We start from the raw sequence: 25,774 nt of genomic DNA, 5'->3' as shown, positions 1-25,774 counted from the left end.
AAAAACACAGTGAACAAGTATATAAACATACAGCCACTGAAGGGATTCTAGTGTCAATTGCGTTTGCCCTCGATATAAAGCTTAACTTTCTTACATCCAAGAATTTTTCAAAGAAAAAAAACTAATCATCCTTACAACCTTAGAGCAAAAATAAAAATTTGTGAACATTTCATATTTAAAATACAACAATGCCTAACCAATAAGATCTTTATTCAGAAATGAGTGCAGATTAATTCTTATACTTAGTTTTCTTCCTTTGTTTCCTTTTGTAGGTGGACTGTGTTGCAACTGGCCTCCCTGACCCAGAAGTTACCTGGAGTCTCCCAGATGGAACATTAATCAACAATGCCCTTCAATCGGACGATAGCGGCCTTCGCAATCGCCGCTATGTTATTTTTGGCAATGGAACTTTACTTCTCCAGCAAATGGGCAAAAGAGATGAGGGTGACTACACTTGTTATGCCAAGAACAAACTGGGCAAGGATGAAAGAAAAGTAAGCGTCAAAGTGGGCCCGAATGCTCCAAAAATTGGATTTAAATCACAATCACTGGTTACAGTAAAGTTAGGAGAATCAGCCAAACTGAGTTGTCAGGCGACAGGTGAACCAACACCAAAAATCATGTGGATCTCACCAAGGAATGATGTAATATCGGTGTCATCAGACAAATTTCAGATCATGGGCGATGGGACGCTAGTGGTGAAAAAAGTAATACTGGCTGACGAAGGGAAATATGCATGCGTGGCACGAAATTCTGCCGGTGATGATGTTAAAAACATGAAACTTGAAGCTGAGATCCAGGAACCTTTTATCAATGGCATGAAAGGGAGGAGCACCACAAAGGTTTTGGCTGTTTCCTACCAAACAGCGCTCCTGGATTGCAAAGTGGAAGGGAAACCCGAACCAAGAGTCTGGTGGATTACTCCTTATGGCCACTCCCTCCCAACACCCTATCTAGGCGGTCGCTTCCAAGTCCACCGAAACGGGAGCTTGGAGCTGAGAGGGGTGAGGAAAACAGATGAAGGGAGGTACATGTGTCTGGCTAAAAACAATTTGGGTGAAGCCTCACTTTTGGTTGAATTGGACGTCGCATCGATAGCTGAGAAACCTAGTTTTGCTGTTCCCAATATTGAAATCATACCGATAAAGCAAGACAGTGGAGCATTAATCCTGGAGTGCCCTGTTCGAGGAAAGCCAAACCCAGAGTTTGCATGGATTTTACCAAATGGAATGATGTTAACACCTGGTGTTAGACTTCAGCGCTTCACACATCATCTTGGTAACGGTACTCTGCAGATCTCTCAACCAGTTGCAAGTGATAAGGGAGTGTACCGCTGCATAGCAAAAAATGTAGCAGGGCAAGCAGAGAAACGTTACTCATTGGAGGCGGGCAGAAAGCCAGTGATCAGAGGATCTACAGGTATGTTTTTTCATCTCAAACTAATGAAGCAGCAGTTTCCTTGGTTTGGTCAATAAAGTGACTAAAGGCATTTTCAAACCTTTAGTGTGCTCTGGTTCAAATTAGTGAAAGGGTTGGTAAACTGTGTTTGTTTTCCCCCTTGGTCCTCATACAAGAAAAGTGAACCAAAAATGCATCTCCAAAAGTCAAGATCATTCACTTCACCCACTGATTCAATGTGTCTTGAGCTGGGGCAAGAAGTGCCTGGAGAAGACTGTAACTTCCCAGATTTCCATCCCAAACAAACAGCTCCAGAATTATTTTGTAACTGGTCCAAGACCATTTCTTCTATAGGGCTTTGGTGCAGTTGGTGCACCCAAGGATGATATCTGTGTTCAGATCTGCCCAATTAATTGTACCAAGGAGGGAAATTAAACCAGAGTCCAATTTAACCACCAGGTTTGAAAATACCTTAAAACATATGAAGAATCAATGGGAAATCTGGCTACAATGCACTTGTATTCTATCTTTAGATGTGTCAAAACTTCTTGCATGAAATCTACTTACTGTTATAATTGTGCTTTTCCAGGTGGAATGCAGATCACTTACGGCCTCAATCTCAACTTGCCCTGCACTGTGGATGGCTGGCCGCAGGCATCGGTCACATGGACCCTGCCTAATGGTCTTGTTTTGGACAAACCTCAAACTATTGGCCGAGTATCTTTTCTTCTCAATGGGACCCTCCAACTCAGGCAGGTTGCCACCTTTGACAAAGGAACATACATCTGTAAAGCCTCCAACTCTTTTGGCTCGTCAACACTGTCCTACCCAGTTGCAGTGATGGTTTTCCCACCACGTATCACCAATACGCTGACCTCAATTACAAGAGTCAACCGGGGATCACCAGTGAAGTTAAACTGTATTGCAACTGGTATTCCCAAGCCAGACATTTCATGGACGTTGCCTGGACGCACAACGCTGGTTCCGCATAACCGGTTCACAGCACAGGGAGGGATTCACATGACAGAGGAGGGCAGTCTGGTTATACAGAACCCTATGCTCATGAACTCCGGCATTTACAAATGCAATGCTAAAAATGCACTCGGAACAGACTTTAAATCCACTTACCTACAAGTGGTCTGAGTGACAGCTATAATTATTCTATTGAGAAAATGTCACTGCAGAATTAAGACAGGATAAGGACTTTTCCATCAGGATAAGAATATTCTGCATAATAAAGATACTCTGGAGAGAGACCTAGAACTGCCTGACAGGCAGCTTGGATTGACACACCTTGCAAAATAGTTTCCACTGAACAGTGACGTTTTATATGTGGACAAAACAACATGGACAGCATTCACCTTTTGTGATTTTATCTCCATTTTTGTGTTTGTTTGTCTGTTTTATGGTGCAGATGTTGCAGAAGTCCTTCAGTTCTACATTTTGGACCTTAAAGTATATTTTCACTTGTTAAAGTGCAGTTTAACTCACTGCTCAAAGCTTTGCCTTTCTAGCCACCAATTTGCGTTTCCTTAGATGGCAAAGGATGATCGACCTTACCTGCCTCTGAGTGGCTTACCCTGACATTCTAACCAATCTCGCTCCTCTTGCCTTAACCTAACAAAGCCCACCAGTGAAGGCAATGAGTACTTGCCAATCAGAAGGAGAGTGGGGCAGGTTATGCCTTTGCTATCCTAGGAAACACAAATCTGCTTTCCAGCCTTACACTGTAGATGTAATTTCACATTCCCCATACAAGCTGTAAAATTTTACCTCATAGTATAATTTTACTTTAACATGACAATGCTTGTTCTGCACCTGAAATAACTTAAGACTCTTCTCTCTTTGGATTGATATATAATGTGTACCCCTTATATGATTATTACTGTTTATGTGCTGGTAGAATTACAGTTTGCAGTGATCTGAGCTCTATTGCACATTGCTCACATCACAAAATAGATACTTAATTAAACACGTAATAGATTTTATTCCCTGTGAACTTGACAGCAAAATTCTACCACCTTACAATCTATCAACACACAGTAATAAGTAGTGGAGTGTCTTTATTATTGAACGTGAGTTTATCATCAACTATTCGACTCGTGCTTATAAAGTGCCATATTTTATGAACTTTTAGTGAGCGGTGACTCAGATACCATCTATTGCTGCTCTGCAATGTGTATCAGCGAATAAATGACTGTATGTATCAATATCATTTATTCATGTTCATAATGGTGGAAAAGTAATAGCTTGTAATATCTATGTTTGAAGCTCACAGAAGCTATTAACCGTTGAGGGACACAATACAAAACGAAGGTGCAACAAAAAATATGTAGGTATATAATTTATAAGTAAAAAATAAAACATACAGGTATGTGTTTGTTTTTTTAACCGTCAGTTGCCTCATTTTTGTTGTCTAAAAACACCTAATTCATACTGACAGGAAGAGTATTCACAGATTTTAAATTAAGCTTCTGTAATGCTCAGCTGAGCTGTAAAGACATTAATTGTTACCCCAGCATTGACAGTCACACAATTTGCTTAGGGTTAAGGGGTGAAATCCACTTAAATTTTTTCACATATAGTCCAACTTGAGTGAACTTTGACCAACATATTACTTTACTTGTCCAAAATGGTATACAACTGCTCTAATAGAGACATGGTTCACACATAGTTCTAAGACAAGAGTCTACAGTGCAAATACATTTTTTAAATTATTGCCTGTAGTGACTGAACAAAGCTGATGAGCTAACAAGCTTGCTAACGGTCAGTTGGCAAGCTTATTAGCTCTTAAACTTCTGGAAACTTTTTATTGAAGGAAATGGTGTACAATGGTAGCCTAAGCAAACTGCCTGGGTGGAGTAAAAGTATAGTGCAGAGAACATAGAGAGAAGCTTGGAAAGCTATTGTGACTGACTTACATGATTGCAGCTGGCTAGCGTGTTCATGATTAACTCACTTGCTGCCATAGTTCACTAACTAGCATAGCATAGTCACGTCACCAAGCTTGTAGAATGAAATATTTTGCAAAGACCAATATACATATATTAATATATTTATATATAAAATATATTTAATATATTAAATGTGTTAAATACATTATATTAGCATATTAGTTTTTATTTTCACTCTTACTGAAGTACACCACAAACATATTTCATCCATTCCTATTCCTGCTTCAGCAGCTGCTATCTAGTCAACAAAGATGATTCCAAATTAGAAAAAGTTACAGCAGTGATGACAGTTTCACTTATTGTCCTATGCCTGGATGTGGCACACGTATTCGTAGTGCTAGAACCACATATAAAGTGTGAAACCAAGACATTATTTTGGTGTGTAGGACACATGCATCCAAATGTGTGTATGTATGTAAATGCATGCTATATTTCACTGTTGGTTTGTATTCACCAGAATGTGAATGTCCCACTGGCCTCGCCTCCAGACAAACAGGTCTTTGACTGAGGAAGAAGGGAGCTTTGTGAGACACAAACGTTGGGACTGTTCGACACAACACGAGTGTGTGTGTGTTTGTTGTGCGTGTGTGTGAGAAAGAGATTATGTGTGTGTCTTTGAGACAGTGTGGATGTCTGTGAGGAAGAGATTGTGTCTGTGTGAGAAGGATTGTTCAACACAGTGAGTGGCGTGCCTGTGTGTGTATATATGTGAGTGTCACTGTGTTACAGTGTGTGTGTGTGTGTGTGTGTGTGTGTGTGTGTGTGTAAGAGAGACATTGACTTAGAGAGGAAAAACGGGACAAGTGTTTGGTATTTCTGTCTGCATTTCAGTCTGATATCAACAGACAGGGAGTGTGTGTACACGTGCAGTCTGTGTGAGTGCACAAGTCAGTGTGTGCGTGTGCTTTTTATGTTGTTGTTTTTTTTGCTGTTGTTAGTCAAAATGGAAGCAAAGCAGCTCTAACACATGACATCACTTTGCACAGCTACATTTCATACGGTAAGTAACACTGATTTGTTTTCTTGCATTGCGTTTCTTACCTCCGAAATCAGCTTTTCAGGCATTATGAATTAGCTGTCTGATTCCACATTACATATCTCCCATAATCAAATATTAACACAATGGATGGAATCTGCACCACTAAAAGAGTGGAGGCTAATTGTCCGTGTGCCATTTAGATAGTGATCACAAGGAGAAACATGCTAATAGTGAGAGTGGGAAGAAAGCTGCAAGGAAGGAAGCTGCCAAATGCTACAGCTGTAATATTATTTTTAGCAGAGCTAGCAGTGTTGCTCTTGTGAAGGCAGTTTCAGTTTTTCAGCAATTTCAGTCGAGGATGAAATATCTCAACAACTATTTGGTGGATTGCCACAAAATGTTGTGCAGATATTCATGGTCAGAGGTAGAAGAATCCTATTAATTTTGGTGATCCTCTCACTTTTACTCTTGTCATTGTCAGGTTAAAATGTTCAATTAGTCCAATATTTTTATGACCAAATATCTGCAAAACTATTGGCATTTCCATCAGTTTCAGCTGTACTTTGTGTTCAGTGCTTTTCAGCAGAAGGTAGTGTGCTTACATGCTTATCTAAAATGCTGAACATCGTAAACATTATGCCAAACATCAGCTAAACTTTAATCGTGAGCAGTGTTGCTAAGAGTTTTTTTTTAAAATGTAATAAGTTACAGATTACTAGTGACTCTATTAAAAATGTACTGATTATGTAACTATAATAATTACTTCATCAAAGTTATGTAACTTATTATATAAGATTATTTTCTAATTTCTTTCTTATGTGACTGATTGTGGTCACATTAACTTACCTATATCTGTTTCCTGTGGTTTGCATTTTAGTGTTGACTGCACTGTCACCTCTCATAAACAAGCTTTACACCGTACAGTCATGTCTGAGCCCTTTTCTGGTTGCAGAAGTAAAATATTGTTGAAATTCCAGCACTGAAGGCAGGTTGCTCAGAGCAATGCATTTAGATTTGATGGGCAGACAAGAGGTGGTGCAAATTCAACCAGGAGGACCAATCATAAACACTGAATTCATACTGCTAAATGAATGGAGCCTGTCAGAACGCAGAGACAGCTTCTTGTAAGCCATATGACCACTGATGGTATTGTGACCCACATTGTCCAGATTTTTGCCAAAAGAAGACAGTCCTGCATGGGTAAAAGATGCAAAGCAACATAGTGAATGTTAAACTCTGCATAAAAGGTTTACTGAAAATAATATTTTAGGATGTAACCCCTTTGTAATCACCAACATTTTGATCAGTAACTGTAATTTAATTACATATTTTTTTCCCAGTAACTCTGACAGATTATATTTACATTTATTTAGTAATTAATTTATGCAATTCCATTACATGGAACTAATTATTTCCCAAAATTAATTGTAAGCACATTATCATTTAATTAAATTACAGCCTTACAGACTTTGTGCTGCTTTTATAACCAAGAATAACTCATAATTCAGATGTTTGACTCCAGACATTTGCATGCCAACAGTCACTTTGTGTAAATTCCTCTTAAAATCTACAAGACTTGCATGTAAGACTCATGTTTATAGCTGTCTTTTGAGCGGCAGAATGAGTTCATCATTCATGAGCCAACTCACACTGGCAAACACTCTTCATAATCTAGATATTAGGAGGTCATTCATTCTGGGTTCAGCTGTAGTTGTCCTCCTTCTTTTATACCTGCTCAGCACAACCTAACATAAGATGTTAATAAGATTATGTGTTAGCCCTATATGCTGTTTGACCTCTATAGTTCTTATTCACTTTTACCCAGCAGCCCACTCTGTCGCCAGGCAGACAAGCTGGTATTGATTCTGCATCACTACACCTGCTTGGACTAAAAATAAAATAAAATAAGAATGGACAAACAAATCCTGTCAGGGAACTGTGCAAGAAACTCCTCAGCTGTTATTGGAAAAAAACATATGCATTATGTTTTTTTTCTCTTTGTACTTTAGTGAACAACCTAATCAGGCCTCCTGATGACACTGCAATCCCTTGCATTACGGCCATGTTGGTTTATGGAATGTGATAATATGACCAGCTGCTCAGATCACATGACTGGATAGTGTGAGAAAATCTGTTTCACTTTCTCTCTCTGTTAAAACCCTCACTAATAGCCACAGTCACATTAATGTTTTACCATTATCAGCTGAAATATAGTTAAAAATAAACTCTTTGGATATTTTTTATTTATCTGGAGTAAGAATCTTCTATGGGTGATTTCAGAGGTTTCAGGAACATCACGCCTAAAGGACTGATGGATCAGTTTTTAATACTTGACCTCCATAACTAGCTTATATCCTATAACATTATTATTTTGTAAATACTGATGCACCAAAGTTGACTTGCATTGTGTAATGATTAACTGGACAGGAGAGAAAAAAACAAAGTCCTGCTACACTAGTTTGCATTCGTTTTTTGGACTTCAATTTTTCATATTTTTAATGAAGTCAGTGTAGAAGTCTGGAGGAGGAATCATTATTTGGTGGAAATGCAAACATCTCATAGATCTGAAAGGTGGCAAGGGTCCCAACAACACTGTTAAGTTTCATTTTAACCGAAAAAGGATGAAACCTTTTGCTTTGATCTTCACAGCATTTTATTTATAAGCTCATCATGTTTTTTCTTAATCTGAAAAGTAACTAGTTATTATAGCTTTTGGATAAATACAGTGGAGTAGAAAGGACAATATTTCCCTCTGAAATGCAATGGAGTAGAAGAATAAAGTAGCGTAAGATTAAAATAGGGGAGACCAGGTGTGGTTATAACTTTTTTTATATATATATATATATATATCAGCACCTATAATTTGCTGAATTTTTGTGTTAGAGCTGTCAAATTTTGGCACAAATTACCCTTATTTTTCTACTACAAATATCAATGTTTTCAGCTTCTCCAACTACAGCACAGAATTCATTAACTGATGTGAAACACAAGGAGCTCCATTATTACAACCTGCCCTATTACAAGGGTCATTTGTAAAAATAAGAATGGTGAATTAAAAATTACACAATTATAAAAATACACATAAAAAAATTATACATAGACTAATAACCAATACCTAACATGCTAATCTGTACCCGTAAGATGTTTAGTACTTCACTAGTCAAGACATCCAAGACTTTCTGACTGCTGTGACAACCAGACAGAGCAGCTGTGTTGATCCTCTTTTGCTAAAGTTCTGTCATTTTGTGCAGCATCTGCTCAGTGTCACATGGCAGAGTATTATATGGCAGCAGGCCTTACTGTCTTTCTTTGCTTCACCTCATGTGATGCAAACTTTAGTAGGTGTGCACATACACAAGAAGCAGTTAGTTGTAATACAACCATCCCCGCCCCTTTCAGCCATTTTAACTTGCTGTAGCAGCAAGAAGGTTTAATTAAATGACTCACAATTTGCCTAAGACAATATTCTCTAACCTTATGCAAGTTACATAATTCTATTTTCATCAGTATCATTACTAATCCAATCTGTGTTTTGGCTGTAAAATCTGTATATTTCTTCACACAGCGATGGAATTTCACAGTGAGGGTCAGGAAGGAGGTGGTCATATAATAAATTTATTACATGACTCATGCGTCTCCCTTTTTGGAGATGGTGGTGCTGTTACAACCATACACAGTCTCTCCTGTTCAAATGACATACAAGTGCCTCAAAATGATATCTATTAGCCTATGGCACTTGAGTAATTATACTCAATTACTTTTTACCACTGTTAGTGTGCCTGATGGACACAGGAGTGCTAAAATAATGACCTTATTGCACTTAATTTTTTTTTTTATGATACTTATATAAAATTACTCTACATATTTCTGTAGAGATTTATATATCTGTGTGAGTCGGTGGTGAGTTTATGGTGATCTAAGGCACTTTGGCCCTCCCATTGTATCACTGTAATATTTGCTTTGATTTCTATGGGTACTTTATTGTCCCTTATAGCATATTTTTTTCATGTGGAGTTCATAAAATAATGATTTTAAATTGCTTTGATATTATATTTATTATCATCTACACAAATAAAACTCACTCTACATAAACTGATTTTTCTCTTTTACAATGCTTCTCCCTTTAAGGCCACACTCAGCTGCTGAAGGAGAGCATCGTTGGTATTGTTGCATCTCTGGTCTCCTCCTTCCTCCCTCCTCCTTTCCCCTCCCTTCACTCATCCATCCATCCGTCCACCCCCTCTCCTCTCCACACACGCACACCGATTTGCGCATCGCCTCCTCCGGCACAATGACCAACGATTCTCCGGAGGAGGAGACCCGAGCCCCGGGCGGCGGAGGAGGTGTCGGAGGTGGGAAAGTAATCACTCGAAGGAACCGAGCGGACGACAATGTGACCATCCTGACATCCTCCATGGATTTACACAGAGCCAGCCGGAGCCGAGCCAGCAGCAGCAACGATCCCGCCCCGAGCATCACATCCTCCGTGGATCTGAGCACCTCCTCTCTGGAGCTGAGCATCCAGACGCGGATCTTTAAGATCATCGTCATCGGGGACTCCAACGTGGGGAAGACCTGCCTCACCTTCCGCTTCACGGGGGGAAGCTTCCCCGACAAGACCGAAGCTACTATCGGCGTGGATTTCAGGGAGAAGGCGGTGGAGATTGAAGGGGAGACTATCAAGGTAAAAGCAACAGAAGGGCTGGATGTTCATCAGTGGTGTTTCCTCACTCCCTCCCCTCCTCCTCTTCCTCCCCCTCCTCTTTTCTTTTTGTTGATCAGCTGCAGCTCAAAGTCTGCCAGTGGATCACACAGGGCCTATTCTTTCATTTTATCCCCACAAAACCACAGAATAAATATCACAGCACTTTTCTTTAGGGATATTTTTCAATTCAAAATGTCATTTCACATGCTGGAGAAATGTAACACGTTTTGACAACACTGGTTTTGTGCGTCCTTGTAGCTGAAAGGAAGACAAAACAATGAATGTCTTTTGTATAGTCCAATGGTTGTTTGAGGAAAAAAAGAATATGAGTGTACAAGTTTGACATCAGATGTTTCAATGTTACATGTTTTTGTTGTGTTAATTAAATCTCAGCTGATCCTGGCAAACCTTTTAACCTTTGTTACTTAGAAAACAATTAAATCCATTCAAATGAAATTAAATAACAATAAAACAATTAACAATTAAATCCTGGGAAGATTTGAAAGGTTTAGTGGATTAATCTATTAGTGACAGAAAATGTCAACCCAGTTGCCAGAATAAATCTTGTTATTGTACATTTCTGCAAACCATGGATATGTAGCCTACATGTGTTATTATGTGGTGGACACATTAAAACATTTTTACATTTACATTTCAACAACACTGCGGTTAGGTTTAGGCACAAAAATCACTTGGTTAAGGTTAGGAAAAGATCATGTTTTGGCTTCAAAAAACAAAACCCTATTTTAATAACACTATGCAGGCTGGATGTGCAGTCACGTCTTGGTAAAAAAAAAACACAACCATTTAATTGGCACTACCCTCAATGGAAACACAGCAATAGGTCATGAAAAAACATTCACATTTGGTGGCTAAAAAGCTGCTGGAAACGCTGAAAAACAACTGGTTTTGTTGTTTGTTGGTCTTGAATACTGGTCTGCAGTTTGGCAGGCGTCTTGTGTAGGTGTCACACCATCCACCATCCCCTCCACCTCCTGATGACAATGTCAGTTCATATTTAAGGGCACTTAAGAAACATTGATATGACTCATATGAAATGCACAAATGTAACCTATCCATGGTTTGTAGAAATGTACAATGCCAACATTTTCTTCTGACAACAGGACTGGAAAATTAATCTGAAGCTATTTTGATAGTCCATTCATCATCCATTCTTTATGAACAAGTTTTCAAGGAAATGCTAAAACATCACCTGGTTCTTCGGTTGTTAACATATGCTGCTATTCTTTGTGTTATGATGGTAAAGTAAACATCTTTGGGTATTAGACTGTGGGTTGGACAACAAAAGCAACTTATAGATGTCCCCTTGGACTCAGGGAAGCTGTGATGGCACTATTTTTAGACATTTCTCAGACTTAATGGCCTTAATTGAGAAGGTAGCAGATGAATCAGGAATGAAAATAATTGATGGTTGCAGCCCTTATTACAGGTATGTTTTAGGGCCCCTGTCCAGCTCAAGCATCACTGATTCAGGAGGAGCTCTGAATGTTCTCTGAAAAGCCTCAAATCTTTCAAGGTTTTTAGAATACCGTCAACTTTGTGTCATTCAGAGTATTAGGGGCCACATTTACTTGGCATTATTGGAGAGTTAGAGCAGCCCAGATTATTACAGCATGGATTCAGATGTAGCAGATTTGTACACTAATTCTCTAATCTCTACTCCAGTGTAGTATAACAAAAACAAATTTCAAGATAAGTATAGCTGTTTACGCCTAATTTCTGCCCTACCTATGTTATCTAACTAAAAAATAGTTACATCAAGAATTTTTTGCCTCTTAAGATGACTGAAAATGAGTCATCCTCAACATTGCTATGTTTTGTTTCAGAATGATGAAGACAGTTGGACAACAGTTAGATAGAAAATGGGATGTAGGCGCTACAGGAGGATGTGTTTTCCATGCCAACTATTGTGTTTTTCTCCAAATGATGTTGAGATTTTTAGACATTCTATTATCTCAGATGGCTTGAATTTAGTGCATGTAGCTACTGTAAATGGGAAACACATCTCATGCCTTCAGACTCCCTATGTTTGGGAAAAGCCCCAAAAGTTTACAACTTACAACCCCAAATCATATCATATCATATCATATCATTTCCTAACAAATTCCACACAGGTGCAACCAACAGCATTATAAATGTAGTCTATAGTACTGTAATGGTATCCTGGTAATTGCTTAATTAAAATTTAATGATTTCCAACATCCTTCTAACAATACTCATTGGCAGATGTAGCAACATAAATTTAGTGCAACACTATAACAGCCTAGTTGTATCATGACAAATAACATCAGATTCAAGTCTTCATTTGTTGAACACTGAGTCACATCATCATGTATTAATTTGAAGGAGCTGTGACTGAATAAAAGGCTTTTTATGGAGAGCTCTTAGTCTGTTGAATAATGTACATACCTTTCCCCTCCTCACTCAGCTGGTAGCTACGTCACACATACACGTGTGCTCGCTTCCCCCCTCTCTGTCTCGGTGGAATAGCCTGTCTGCAACCTCCAGATACCCCCTAATGCTGACTCACACACTGTACACTAGGTCAGCATGTCTGAATCATTGAAATTCTCTTTAAAACACATACAGCATTGTGAGCATTGTAAGTTCATTGTTTTAGCACCTGGCTCTGTTTCTGCCTTCATAAGTGGTGAGGTAATGCTGGTGAATACATCAAGGTGGAGCAATAAGCAAAGATTTTGTTATCTAGATGAAGCCTGCTCAATTAATTAACCCCTTTTGCTGTAGTTTAGAGCTATAGCTAACAATTATTTCCACTGTCGATTAGTCTGTCAATTATTTTTCTCCATTAATTGATTTGTTGTTCAGTTATGAAATGTCAGAAAATAGCAATATCATCATCAATGACCAGTGCTTACCAAAGCTCAAGATGATGTCATCAAATGTCTTGTTTTGTCCACTGCTCAAAGATAGTCAGTGTACTGTCATAGAGGACAGGAGACAAGCAAATATTTACATGAAGCTGGAATCAGAGGATTTTAACTTTTTTTGTTAAATGAACGTAACCAATTAACTGATTATCAAATTAGTTGGCAATTAATTTAAGAGCTGACAAATAATTGATCAATCGATTAATTGTTGCAGCTCTACTGTAGTTGCTGGAAGTGCAGGCAGCGTCTTCTTCTTAATACTCCTTAAAAAATGTATTCTAAGAAAATAATTGGCTTATCCTTTAGGCAAAATATCTTAATGCCTACTGTTCATTTATCTTGTTGTGGATATGGTCCCAGACCTTCTCACCTTTAATGCAGCAGACAATTCTGCTTGCACAGAAGAACTACTATAAAGCCATTGGCATATATAGGAGAGTATACCCACTTCCCCCTTAGGAACCCACCCATCTAAATAGCAGTACACCCACCTACCACTACCACTGGCCATGGGAGTGTGTCCTTTTCATGTAATGATCCCAGAAGTTCTTAGGACAAACTGAAAACTTTTCGCCCCACTACAGCAGGGCCTTTAATAGTATTATATTTGTCAGTGTGTTGATTATTCTGTTTTCGTGTTGTTTAACACTGCAGCTTCAAGGGCTGTTAACAACAAGCTGGAGTACCGTATGTATTTAGAGATAGGCACTTCTGAGTGAGGAATTTATCTTGTCAGTACTGGTGGTTGTACTGTAAGAACTGAAGGTTTACAAGCAGGCAGGTGTTTTAAATCCAGCAGGCTCCAGGATCATTTATTGCCTCAGCTGATACAGGCAGCTAAACTCTTGTGTCATCCAGATGGTGATTTTATGACTTCTGCAGTGGATAATTTTTTTATTTTTGGATTAAAAACTATGCTACTTCACTGGCGCAGTAGGGCTTTAAAACAGGTTATGAACCAACTGCATAACAGCACAAGTCAAATTTCACTCACAGTTTACATATAACAGGATAATTATACAATAGAAGAATTCATCATCATCGTCATCATCATATATTAAACTAAATGTACATAGATCTACTCTAGCTGGGTAACTGTTTTTCCTCTCCTGTCCTCTGACAGGTGAATAAAAGTAGCACACAGATTGGCAACGACAAATGCTATGAGCAGCAGAGGACTAAAAATAGCAGAGCACTAAGTATAGATTACAGAGCAAGGTGTCAAAATAATGATTCTCAAGTTTAAGATTCATCATTATTGGCAGGCAGACTTCAGTTCACAAGCAGAGATATTACAATGATTTTGTCTATATTTGACTTAATTTTGCCATTTATTTCATGTCACTTAAAAAGACATTCTCTCTATATAAAATATATAGAAGCCTTATCATTATCTAAGATATGTTTTGTGCATTATCAGTTTCCTGAACTTGCTGTCAAATTATGGGGCACACAGTGTTCATCGTGGACTAAGCTATGATGTTACCAGCTGTGTTAAATGCAGCATCCAACATCTGATGCTAAATAGCCAGGCTTGTTCTTTCAAATGATAATTCACTGGTGCTTTTTCATTATTGGCCTGGGCTGAGTGTTGGGAGATGTCCATGTTGATACACAAAGTGCTACTGATTACACAGAGACATTCAGCAAGCTGACAGCACAATATAGAGTACGGTATATATGACCTAGCATGAGCCATTACTCATTTTTACTCTGTCTGATTCTGATGTGGCTGAATTTTATTTTTAGGTGAAATCTTTATCAGTACTTCTGTTGTGCAGGAAAATAAAGCTCACTTCCTCCTTGTCCATCTGGTTAAATCTGGACCATCAAATGCTGCAATTATGAAATTACATGGCTTTAGAGCAGCTCCACATGGTGCACAGGTGTGCTGGCTGAGGGATAGATGGTGTGTGTGTGTGTGTGTGTGTGTGTGTTTGGGGGGTGGGATCATATGACACATATAAAACGGGGGGGCTTTTCTGCCAGAAAATTTTGAGTGTCTGACACTTCATTTTCTCCTTTTGGTGATTTTTTATGCATTGATTTTCTGCATCAATTTAGGGTGTTATCGTCATAGCTGCCATTTTAATGCCCAAAAAATAATAGGATGTAAAGGTAAGGAGTGGAAAAAAAAGTCATGGAGAAACAGCTGAAGGTGTACAAAATATCTCAGATACGGCTGCTGCCATCTTGTGCTTGTGACGTCATTCAGAATCAGTCTGCAGGGTAACGATCTCAACAGTGTCAAGTTCCCGCCCAAACAGTCATCCATTGCACTCATCAGTGCCACTGATCACAGCACACTGATTGGCACATACAGCTGTAAATCATGACATCTTATCCCCATTTTATAGATGTGAGAACTGAAGGATCATCCAGCCCTTTTATGTAGTTACTATATCCACTTAACTTAGTATGGATTTATCACCTTCTGCCCTTCATCTGAATTTCGCAAATCATAATAGTCACGTGTCACCAAACAAGTTATTATGGCAAAGTCCTCTGCTACTTTCATGTTTCTACCGGGGGGGACAACGGCACATGTTCTTGGCACACAACGTGTCCCCTGCGTCCCCATTACACATATTGGCATGTGAGTCCTGGTGTGATCTGACACATTTCCTCAAAGTATGAAGTAAACTGAGAACAGGCAGTACAAAATGCAGTCAGTTATTTGACGTTTTTGCCCATGGCAGTGCATAACACACACATTTTATAAACTTGGCTACCCAGCCTGCGTACATTGTGGCAATTTAAACCTACAGTTGGGTATTTGGCATTACATTTATTTTGGTGTACATCAAATGTATACAGCACAGAGCAGGGCCCTAATCACGTAGTTATCATTGGTGGGTGAGGGGGGACCATTTTCAGTCTTCATGTTCTGTGACCCAACCCTCCAGGCGGGTGTGGGGACAGTTCTCCCCAAGACAAATCTTCAGAGACTTTAAAGCTAAACAGACCATTTTAGAGCATTTTTAAACAAAACATTTTTGAGTGCCATTTTAAGGAGCCAGAGTATGATTGAAGGCTGAACAGGAAAAGTGAATACAGATTTTTTTCACTATCTTTAAAGGACATACACAATTTATTGACTTTTTACATGACGTGCTATACTATCACTCTAATGACTTTTTTTTTATCACATACCAACACTTTACAAACACTATAACAGTTGACAGTGATAAAGCCTACATTACACTCATATTACATTATAGTTTTCCACTTCTTGATACATGTGAAAGTAACGACATAGACAGTACAGTGTTTGACACTGGTTGTACCAACAGCAGTTGAGCAACAGCTTCTGTTGGAGTATGGCAACACCACCTGCACCAACCACAGGCAGAAGTGTGATACACGATAATATTAGAACAACTAGTAATAATAATGGCAATTTGTTAAGTTTGTAGTTTATAATTTAGCAGAAAAGCCCACAGTGCTGTAGAGCAGTGCTCTCCTGAGACCCTATAGACAGGACTATGTGAACACTCTCTCCTGTTGGTGTGGTACAGTGCCATGTACGGGTTCTTGTAAGCTCTTAAAGGCTTAGACAGCTCATTGTAGACAGATTCATATTTGGAGTTCTTTTCTAGTTTACTGAGATTTTCCAACGTAATAAGTTTGGGTGTCTGGATTCTGTCACTCTGCTGCGACATGACATGTTTATGACGAGCCTGGATATTCTGAAAACCACAAAATCAAACCATACACTTTTTCCCCAGTCATATTAAACACAGTCTGATCATGTCTATCTCCACAGGTGCAGGTATGGGACACAGCAGGCCAGGAGCGATTTCGTAAATCCATGGTGGAACACTACTACCGCAATGTTCATGCTGTGGTCTTTGTGTACGATGTCACCAAGATGGCTTCCTTCCGCAACCTACAGACATGGATAGAGGTTGGTAACTGACTCATTATATTGTGATACAACTAGTCTAAGTCAGTGTAGTAAGGGTTGATGGAGCACTACCCATATCTTTCTCACAAGCACTACCTAATAAGCAGCATCTCACAGTTTCTGGTGTTCCCATTGGTTCATCCCCAAGACTATTTATTAACTGTGGGTCGACACTGTGATGTTTCTGTCACAAAACATGGTTTGCTTCTATGAATTCTAACCACTGCTGTGAGCAAGCCAACTAAGAGGTGCCCTGTGGATTCACTTAGAAAATGGATTATTCAAAGTTGTTGTGTATGTAGGAAAACTCTTCCCAGTGTGCCCTACTACTACTATTCCTTCAGTTAATATGAAAAATGGTCAGTCTTTGGTTACTGTAAGTTAGATCAGCAGTAGTAATATTAATAAAATGACTAGGCTATAAGATGTGTTAGTAATTGGTCAGACTAGTAGTAGCAAGTGGTTCTTGTGGCTACTTATCAATAGCCACTGCTGCTGCCATAGTGATAGCAGTAGTGGTTGCAGTGAAAGCAACAGCAGCTGCACCAGTTATACAGTCATTTTTTCATGAAAGACATTTTGACAATAAAAGAACAGCTGTTATTAATAATGGTAATTAACAGCTGCATTCCATTTATTTTGCCGCTTTCTGGATCCTTATCTGGTATTGTGCATGTGGCTTACTATGGTCCTACTGGGAAGTGAGTCATAGTTAATGTTACCAGCTAAACCTGTGCTTTTCCTGCTATGACGAGTCAAAATGACATCAACACAGTTTATAGTGTCTTTAATGTAATATTACATTGTAAATTTGATTCTGTTAGCCTTCGCTTGAGTCACACGCTATCAGGTGACTTATGTTTTGTTGTTGTGGTAACGCTACTCTGAGGCAGTCACATTGAAAAGACAGCAAATGGCCTGGCCTTTATCATGACTTTCCCATTTATGATACTGAATCCAAAATGTTTACACATGACTGTTTTTACATGTTTAATGTCATGATTGTGTGGTCATTATGAGAGCTAGTTTCCCTGTCATTGCGTTAGGAAAGAGAATGGCAATGGCGGTGCCCTTGAGCAAGGCACCGAACCCCCCAACTGCTCGAGGCGCCTGTCCAAGGCAGCCCCCTCACTCTGACATCTCTCCACTTTGTGCATGTATAGGTCCTGTTTGTGCATGTGTGTGTATTTCGGACCTGTGTGTTAATGACAACAGAGTGAAAAAAATTTCCCCTCAGGGGGATTAATAAAAGTATATATATATATATATGTATATATTTATATATATAGCCGAATTTGCTGTGGACAACTGGGCATGGGCTCTGTGTTTTGACTAACTAATTAACCAACACCCACCACTGATATGATAATAATTATGGACGGATATTTTGTTTTCTTCCCAGGTCACACCATAGTTTGAATTTCAAATAAAAGTGACACCCCTAGACCACATGCAACTTCAACTGGTTGCAGAGGCACTGTAACTAGCTGGATTAAACAATAAGCCACGAGAGGCCTTGGTTTACAGTAACTGTAGAACAGCCAAGGGGGTTGTGTCTTGAACCTCAAGTGTCTTATTGCTTTTATAAAACAGTTGATACATATATCTGGCATTTTTCACAACATAAATGCAGCAAATAAAAATGCAATAATTTATTTTAACTAATAATCATTTGCCAAGCATTGTAGTTCATTTTGCAGAATTGTTGCCAAATAATACAAAGATGCAATGGAAAGTGCCAGCTGCTGACAAATCCATGTCGACATGGAGGCAACAGTGACGCCCTAAGGGGAGGCCAGGCCACCCTAATATAAACGCTGCCCAACCCACTGCCCCCTGGTGAAAATAACTGGAGGCTGACATTACTGTCTTCGAGAGGCTGTGGCACGCAACTGTCTTGTGAAACTAGACTAATCTACGGCATTGGTACCAAGCATGTTGGCAGTTTGTGGGGAAGGGGGTTAAATGATACTCCAAAGGCTAAATTTTAGCAAGGGAACAACTAGCATGGCCATTTTCAGATGGGTCCTTTGAACTCTGACGTCAAAAGTGATATTGCTGGCAATTGACTTTGTTCTAGTTTTGTACCATAGTTTGAATTTCAAATAAAAAGTGACACCCCTGAATCACAGCCATTTTGGAACTGATAAGATCTTTTCAACAAGTTGTAAATATAGTAGTTGTCATAAATTCCTCATAATTACAGCTAAGAGCAATAGCTGCATATATTTATTGTCACATATCACATAAACATGTCTACAGTTTATAAGGTTTATAAAACCATATTCTGTTGTGTTTCAGGAGTGTAATGGCCATCGGGTCTCGGCATCAGTACCTCGAGTCCTGGTGGGAAACAAGTGCGACCTTGTGGACCAAATACAGGTGAGTGTACGCAAGTGAAGGCCACAATACAATATATTTACTGCCTTAGATTTAATTGGGGTTTACAATCAAACATCTGTGCTTTCCCAGGTGCCCTCCAACACGGCGTTGAAGTTTGCCGACTCCCACAACATGCTGCTGTTTGAGACGTCAGCCAAAGACCCGAGGGAGAGTCAGAACGTTGACTCCATCTTCATGTCTCTGGCCTGCCGTCTGAAAGCCCAGAAATCCCTCCTCTACAGAGACGTGGAGAGAGAGGATGGGAGAGTCCGGCTCACACAAGAGACTGAAACAAAGAGTAATTGTCCGTGTTGAGGAAAAGGAGAAGTGGGAGGCATAATGGAAGGGGAAGAGAGAAGAGTAGCTGTACATGTCAAGGAACAGGAGGAGAGGGATGATAGGAGAGTGAGGTTACAACAAGAGTCTTTTAAATTAAGTGCAACTTTCCTGGTTTAGGAGAAGGAATGGGGGGGTTGAGGCTGACACTAAGAGCAACGTTTTTCAAGGGGACTGAAACATCATCGATATTCTTGTTCTCAAGGATGAGGATAGGGATTAGGGGTGAGGATGGAGAGTAAAGAGGACAAAGAGATTTATTAACAATTCAGAAATGAGACGATGTTGTCTTTAAACTGCAGCATAGTGTAGTGTAAATTCGTCCAATTTAATAAAATATAGACAGAAACAGTGTACATTCAGTATGCCCAGTGAACAGGCAAACACAGGAGATGAGTCATTTGGGGATCTACAACAAACAGTCTTGATGTAAGAGGCTGTTGTTTCCTGCCCTGGTTTGGTGTTTATGACAGCCATTACTATCAGGAACATTCTGAGGCAACATATTAGAGCAGTCTTATTTTTGCTGCCTTATTCATATTGATTTCATCCACATCCTAGCTGAACACAGATTTCACAACCCTTCTCTACTGCCTTAAAAAGCTGCATCTGTCTTGGTTTCAAGAACTCATTCAGGCAAAAGTAGCAGAGAGGTTTTAAGTATTTTAATTGCTTGAGATGATCTTGGTTTGTACAAACAACCAAACACTCTCTTGCCTCCTAAGTGGCTAAGTACTTGAGAGATTGAATGAGACTCTTTTTGTCTCAGAATCTTAATGTACCTGTTATCTATCTGGGTCAGTCCTTCACAAGTTGACTTAAAATTACTGTGAGATCACGAATACATAGGAAAAATGAGAAAACACCTCTCAAACAAACTATGGCTGAAATACGGGGGGAAAGTGTAGGTGAGCTCAAAGGACCTACACAGGAAGACCTTGACAACAAGGTTTCCTGAAAACAGAGCATTTAGAGGTTGTCAGGCAGTATGTCACATATTGATTTAGAGGCTGTAAGATCCTCTTACCCTTATGCAGGAGAAATGCACTCTCCTACAAAGAAGGGCCGTCAAGGCAAGGCTCCCTTTTCTCATCTAATCCTGATGTAAACATATCTTCTCTATGCTTACCCTCTGGCAAAGTGGCTTATCCAGCTTTCCCTTTGTGTGCAAATTTAAAAACACCCAGTCTTTGCCATTTGTGACCTCAAGACAGCCAGTCAGCCAGTCAGCCACAGCAATTCCATACTCAGTAATGACCATTATTTAAAATAAAGGCCTTCTGTTTACTATGTATAGACATATATCTGCATGTGTATGCAGAATCTGTAGGTAACAGTACAAGATTTTGGTATCAGAAACATTCTGGAGTAGTATTGACCAATCATGTTTGAGCAAGCTTTAGTTGCTTGCAGGTTAACAGTTTGTGCGGAGAGGCGGAATGCACTGGCCTAAATACAATCTCTGAACCCAGCAGCTATCGTCTGATGAAGATTTAGCTTTTTATTAGCTTTTTTAAGAAATCTATCTGTATTCATATGCAGATAGAGAATAGATGAAATGGCCGGTGCATGAAAGAGGAAGTCTTGGCCTGGATATCCACTGGCTCAACCCAATTGCCAGAAAAAAATGTTGCCATTGTGCATTTCTGCAAACTGTCGAAACAGCTTGAAAGCCAAACTCGAGGCTTCAAAACGGGAGTCCACAACCAATGGATGACATCACGGCAGCTACGTCCATTCATTTTACAGTCTATGGTTTAGGCAAAAAAAACCAAAAAACATTAGTTTTAGTTAAGTAAAGATCATGTTGGGGCTTAAAAACTGGTTTTGATGGTACAGTCAAGGCTGAAGAAGCTGTTGATACCTCGGTAAAAAACAACCGCTTTTTGTGTCACTGTCCCTGATGGAAAAACAGGGAGGGGTCACTAAAAAACACCTACGTTTAGTGGCTAAACAGATGATTTGCTAAAAAACAACTGGTTTTGTTGGTGTCAAACAGTGGTCTGCAGCTTGGCAAGCATTTTGCAGGCATCTTACCTAAGTGTCAAGCCATCCACCATTCCCTTCATCTCCTGATGACACAGTCAGCTTATAAACTACGTCACTTATGAAATGTTGAAATGTAACGTATTTGTGGTTTGCAGAAACTTACAATGCCAACATTTTCTTCTGGTGACTGAGATGGCCGGCTTCACTGAATCTCCCAAAACATTGTTCTGAGATTTCCTTCAGTCTGTCTTCAACAATGTGCTCTCCTCATCAATATCACTGCCTCCAGTCTTGGAGAGGACAGGAAACATCTTAGAAAACTGTGACCCCTGTATAGATACTGGATATATTTATACTGCGACACATCCTGAGCCCAGGTGTATGGTACAGTATGAGTGACTTTTAAGCTTGGTGTCTGTATAAGGGAATGAGTCCATGATGACACAGGCTGCATGAAACATTGTAGAAAGCCATATTCATTATTTAATGTGCACAGAGATGCAGAGTGTTTTACATTTAGAGAGCTCCAGCTGGGTTGTGGATGAAAGAACACTGTACATGACTCAGTGTTGAAGCTATGGAGCATTTGTAATAAGGCATCAATTCACAAGTCTGACCATAATGCTGTCACTTTGCTACGGCAGCACTTTCACCATATCTTACCCTATTTTAACACTGTAGCCTACTTTTGCAATCCTATTAATGTACTTGGATGCCATATGTAAAAAATTCAGATCAGTGAGCATTTCAGACCAGTGTTCCCTCCAAGCTGACAGTCTGATGACCTAATTAATATCCCACTGAGCAACCTAAACACTGTGAAGATGAAGTTAATGAAATCCATACGGCTATTGTCTCAGCTGTATCAGGTTTTGTTGATTTTTATTCAGACATTCTTGAATTTCAAACATGTTTGTATCAGAGGTAGCAGGATCAAGCAGCCGTCACAGGTGAATAAAATAGCATTACTGTAAAGTACCAGGAAAATTTCTAGTCATTCTTAGTTTATGTATGGAGAAATCTGTGGCATGGAACCCAGAGCCATAGCTGAAACAAAAGCTGGGCAAAAGAACTCATGAAAAATAGGATAACATTCATTCATCCATTTTCTGAACTGCTTGTACTGTTCAGGGTTGTGGGGGGGGGCTGGGTCATATCCCAGCACATAGTACGGGAAAGGGCAGGTATACCCTACAAGTCTTTACCTGTTAACATATGTCTGGCTCTGTTTAACATTGAGTTAGCATAACCAGGCTAATGAAGTTACTGACTGCACTAGCCTAATAAGAAGAAAAATGTGCTGTGGGGAAAAAGAAGAACGTGCCTGTTTTCTCTCCAGATCTGAAGAAAATAACATTTGGTTTCAAGTGACTGAAGGAGAAAAAGAAAGGTAGTAAACAGTTAGTCTTTAATGTCATTTATGACTCATAATTATAGTGATGATTTAATATATTACATTAAGCTCCATCTTAAGTTTTGTTTTTCAAACATTTGAAATCATGTCCAATTTGTATTTCATCCAGATCTAAAAGTTAAGAATACAAATGTACAGTGTGCTTGCTTGCCTTCCCGTTTCCTTGTACTGTACATACAATGTTTTATTTGTTATCTTTTGCTTTTTCGTTTGTTTGTATTTTATTTTATTTATTATTTTTGTTGTTATTATTAATATTGGGTATTTTTTTGGTAGGGAGGGGGTGCAGGTTTTTTTTTTGTTGCCTTTTTTAATAACCCATGTTTGTTCTGAAAGGCATGCCTTGACATTTTGGAATTTACCCTGGTATTTTTGTTTATCTGCAAAAATTCACAATGTTGAAAAGGGTCCTATATGTGCCATTAAAAAATGTCCATGTGGGGAATGGGACCTTGTGAAATCAGATCATAACCTTGATGAATTGTTGATGGTCCTAGAGAGCAAATGACAGAAAATTAACCTTGAACTATTTTGATAATGGATTCATTGATTTTTCAAGCAAATATGCCAAAATTTTCTCTGGTTTCAGCTTCTCACATGTTTTCCTTGGTCTTATATGACAGTAAACTGAACATCTTTGTGTCTTTAACTGTTGGTCAGGCAAAATGGCAAAATAAGGCATTTAAATAAGTCAACTTGGGCTTTGCAAAAATGTGATTGGCATTTTTCACTATTTTTCACATTTTATACACCAAACATTTAACTGATTCATTGATTAAAATAGTTGTGAGATAAATCAGTAATAAAAATAAGAGGTTGTTGTAGTGCTACAGGGTACAACACATCAGCAGGGTTTCCCTCAGTCAGAGAACATTGGCTATATGCATTACCTTTGGCAACTGTTATACACATAACCATTAGGTAATGTATATAATAGTCCTGGTGCAGGCTAGATTGTGAGCTAGCTATTTTCAGCTTTCACTTAAACTGTCCTGTCATTGATTTCAAGATCATTTTAACCCCTTTACCCCTTGGTAAAAATTCTAATAATGTAATATTTACTAATGTATGTGGAGACATTTCCTTTCCCCTCCACAGGAGGAGGTCTATGGTGTCACATTGAGCGCAATGGTGCAAAAATAGAATGAGAAAAAAAAAACAGAGAAAAAGAAAGATTAACTGCAGAAATAATTTTGTAAAAATGGAATGATGAAATAGGTCCAGTGTGTAGGATTTCAGGAAATATATTGGCAGAAATGTAACGTAATATTTCTAACTATATTCTCATTTGTGTATAATCAGCTGAAACTAAGAACCATTTTGTTTCCCTTACCTTAGAATGAACCATTTATATCTACATACAAAGTGGGTCCTCTTCCATGTAATTCGTCATATTGTTTCTACAGTGGCCCAGAACGGACAAATCAAACACTGGCTGCAGATAGGGCCATTTGCATTTTCACATCGGCCACCATAATTCTCCTATAGACTTGGCACACGGGAGAAGTTTCAGTTGGTTGCAATCTGCAATTTCACCACTAGATGCCACTAAATCCTACACACTGGACCTTAAAATGATCACCATGAATCCCATCAGAAAATATAAAATGTACATAAAAGCCAAGTTAAAGTCAAGTCAAATTTTAAATTTTATCGACTAAAAAGAGTTTTTATCTGCTTTTATATTATTCCTCAACTTTCAGTTTTAAGGTTAAGTTTTTTCAAACGCCTATTTTGTAAGGGGCTGGGTTCAGTGCCAGGAGGCCATCTGTAGCAACCTGCGTGATTGACGCAGGTCTAAACTCCATAGCTAGACTCTATTTTTATTGCCATTTTTATGGATAACAGTTAATCTACATAACATGGAGTTAAAATGGATACATTTTTGTTTGCTTGCTTAATGTGACACCACAGAAGTTTGAGGTCAGTCAGCTACAGAGCAGCAGCCCTTACTCAACAACTCTTCAGCACGATGGATGCTTGCCGACGGGGATTCGCACTCTCATCCTCATAACGCAGTACATACTACCTAGTCAACACTACAAACCATTTCAGATAGAAAGTCAAAATACCAAGTTACTCCTTTAACAAAAGCCTTAAGAGTGGTGTTACTTGATTTTATGATGTTGTCATCATTTTATGATAATTGTGAAATCTGAGATGACAATGTTTTCTGGCTGTGAGTTTGTTATTGTTTTGGACTGTATCAGATTGTCTTCTTCTATATGTTTCATATGTAACATTGTCGTTGTTACAATCTCACAAAGGGACTTCTGATAAAACTGCTGAAGAAGCTTCTCTTGACTCAGATCCTCATTCTTTGGAGACCAGTTCAATCGTTCTGCGCTAAACTTATCTCTGAATCCTTAAACGTCGGTCAACTTTTGAGATTATGACCCCCCTAAGCATTAACATGATGAAGTTTTCGGTTACATGTCTGTTTTGGCCATGTGTCCTGATATTTACTGTTAGAGCTGGTTTCCCTCCCACACAGGAACTTCAGATTTCATGTCTGTTTTTCCGTTCTCTTTTCTCTCTGCCCTGTATCTTATTTCACCCTTCATTTGTCACTCTGTTTCTCCTGCCCTTTTGTTCTATTTCTGTCCTAATCTTTCTATAGTTTATCCCTTTAAGTCCTTCCATGCCTGTCTCATATCTCACTGTCAGTTCTTCCTTATTTCAGTGACCCCTAATAATTTCAATTTCCTCCTCTGCCTTCCTATATCACACTTTCTGCATCAGTCTCACTGTTCGTCGCCACCTTTTCATCTCTGTCTCCAAACATGTGGCTTGTTTCT

The 25,774-nt window shown here is 39.0% G+C and overlaps 2 protein-coding genes across 2 annotated transcripts in view; both read left to right on the top strand.

Annotated features, from left to right (window-relative positions):
- LOC117260580 (matrix-remodeling-associated protein 5) overlaps window positions 1-3,795 on the top strand; it is a 37,282-nt gene extending 33,487 nt beyond the window's left edge. Inside the window, exons 17-18 of the mRNA XM_033632565.2 lie at window positions 273-1,419; window positions 1,988-3,795. Of these exons, the coding sequence (XP_033488456.2) occupies window positions 273-1,419; window positions 1,988-2,541 (1,701 nt within the window). The 3' untranslated portion in view covers window positions 2,542-3,795. The remainder of the gene's footprint in view (window positions 1-272; window positions 1,420-1,987) is intronic.
- A 1,312-nt stretch (window positions 3,796-5,107) lies between these two features.
- Window positions 5,108-25,274, top strand: rab33a (RAB33A, member RAS oncogene family). The gene is made up of 5 exons (XM_033633683.2): window positions 5,108-5,352; window positions 9,460-10,015; window positions 16,715-16,855; window positions 19,157-19,237; window positions 19,328-25,274. Exons 2-5 carry the CDS (start codon window positions 9,623-9,625, stop codon window positions 19,550-19,552), a joined length of 840 nt encoding a protein of 279 aa, XP_033489574.1. The 5' UTR covers window positions 5,108-5,352; window positions 9,460-9,622; the 3' UTR covers window positions 19,553-25,274.
- Window positions 25,275-25,774: the final 500 nt, after the last annotated feature.

The sequence above is a fragment of the Epinephelus lanceolatus genome, chromosome 7 (assembly GCF_041903045.1).
Source record: "Epinephelus lanceolatus isolate andai-2023 chromosome 7, ASM4190304v1, whole genome shotgun sequence".
Lineage (NCBI taxonomy): Eukaryota > Metazoa > Chordata > Actinopteri > Perciformes > Serranidae > Epinephelus > Epinephelus lanceolatus.
The sequence above is the reverse complement of the archived record's forward strand: the minus strand, read 5'-3'. Positions and strand labels throughout refer to the sequence as shown.

Bases quoted from the DNA above. Each gene is read 5' to 3' on its own strand.
- rab33a (XM_033633683.2), top strand. From the start codon at position 9,623: ATGACCAACGATTCTCCGGAGGAGGAGACCCGAGCCCCGGGCGGCGGA. The intron at 16,856-19,156 runs GTTGGTAACTGA...GTTGTGTTTCAG, and splicing joins ACCTACAGACATGGATAGAG to GAGTGTAATGGCCATCGGGT. The intron at 19,238-19,327 runs GTGAGTGTACGC...GTGCTTTCCCAG, and splicing joins ACCTTGTGGACCAAATACAG to GTGCCCTCCAACACGGCGTT.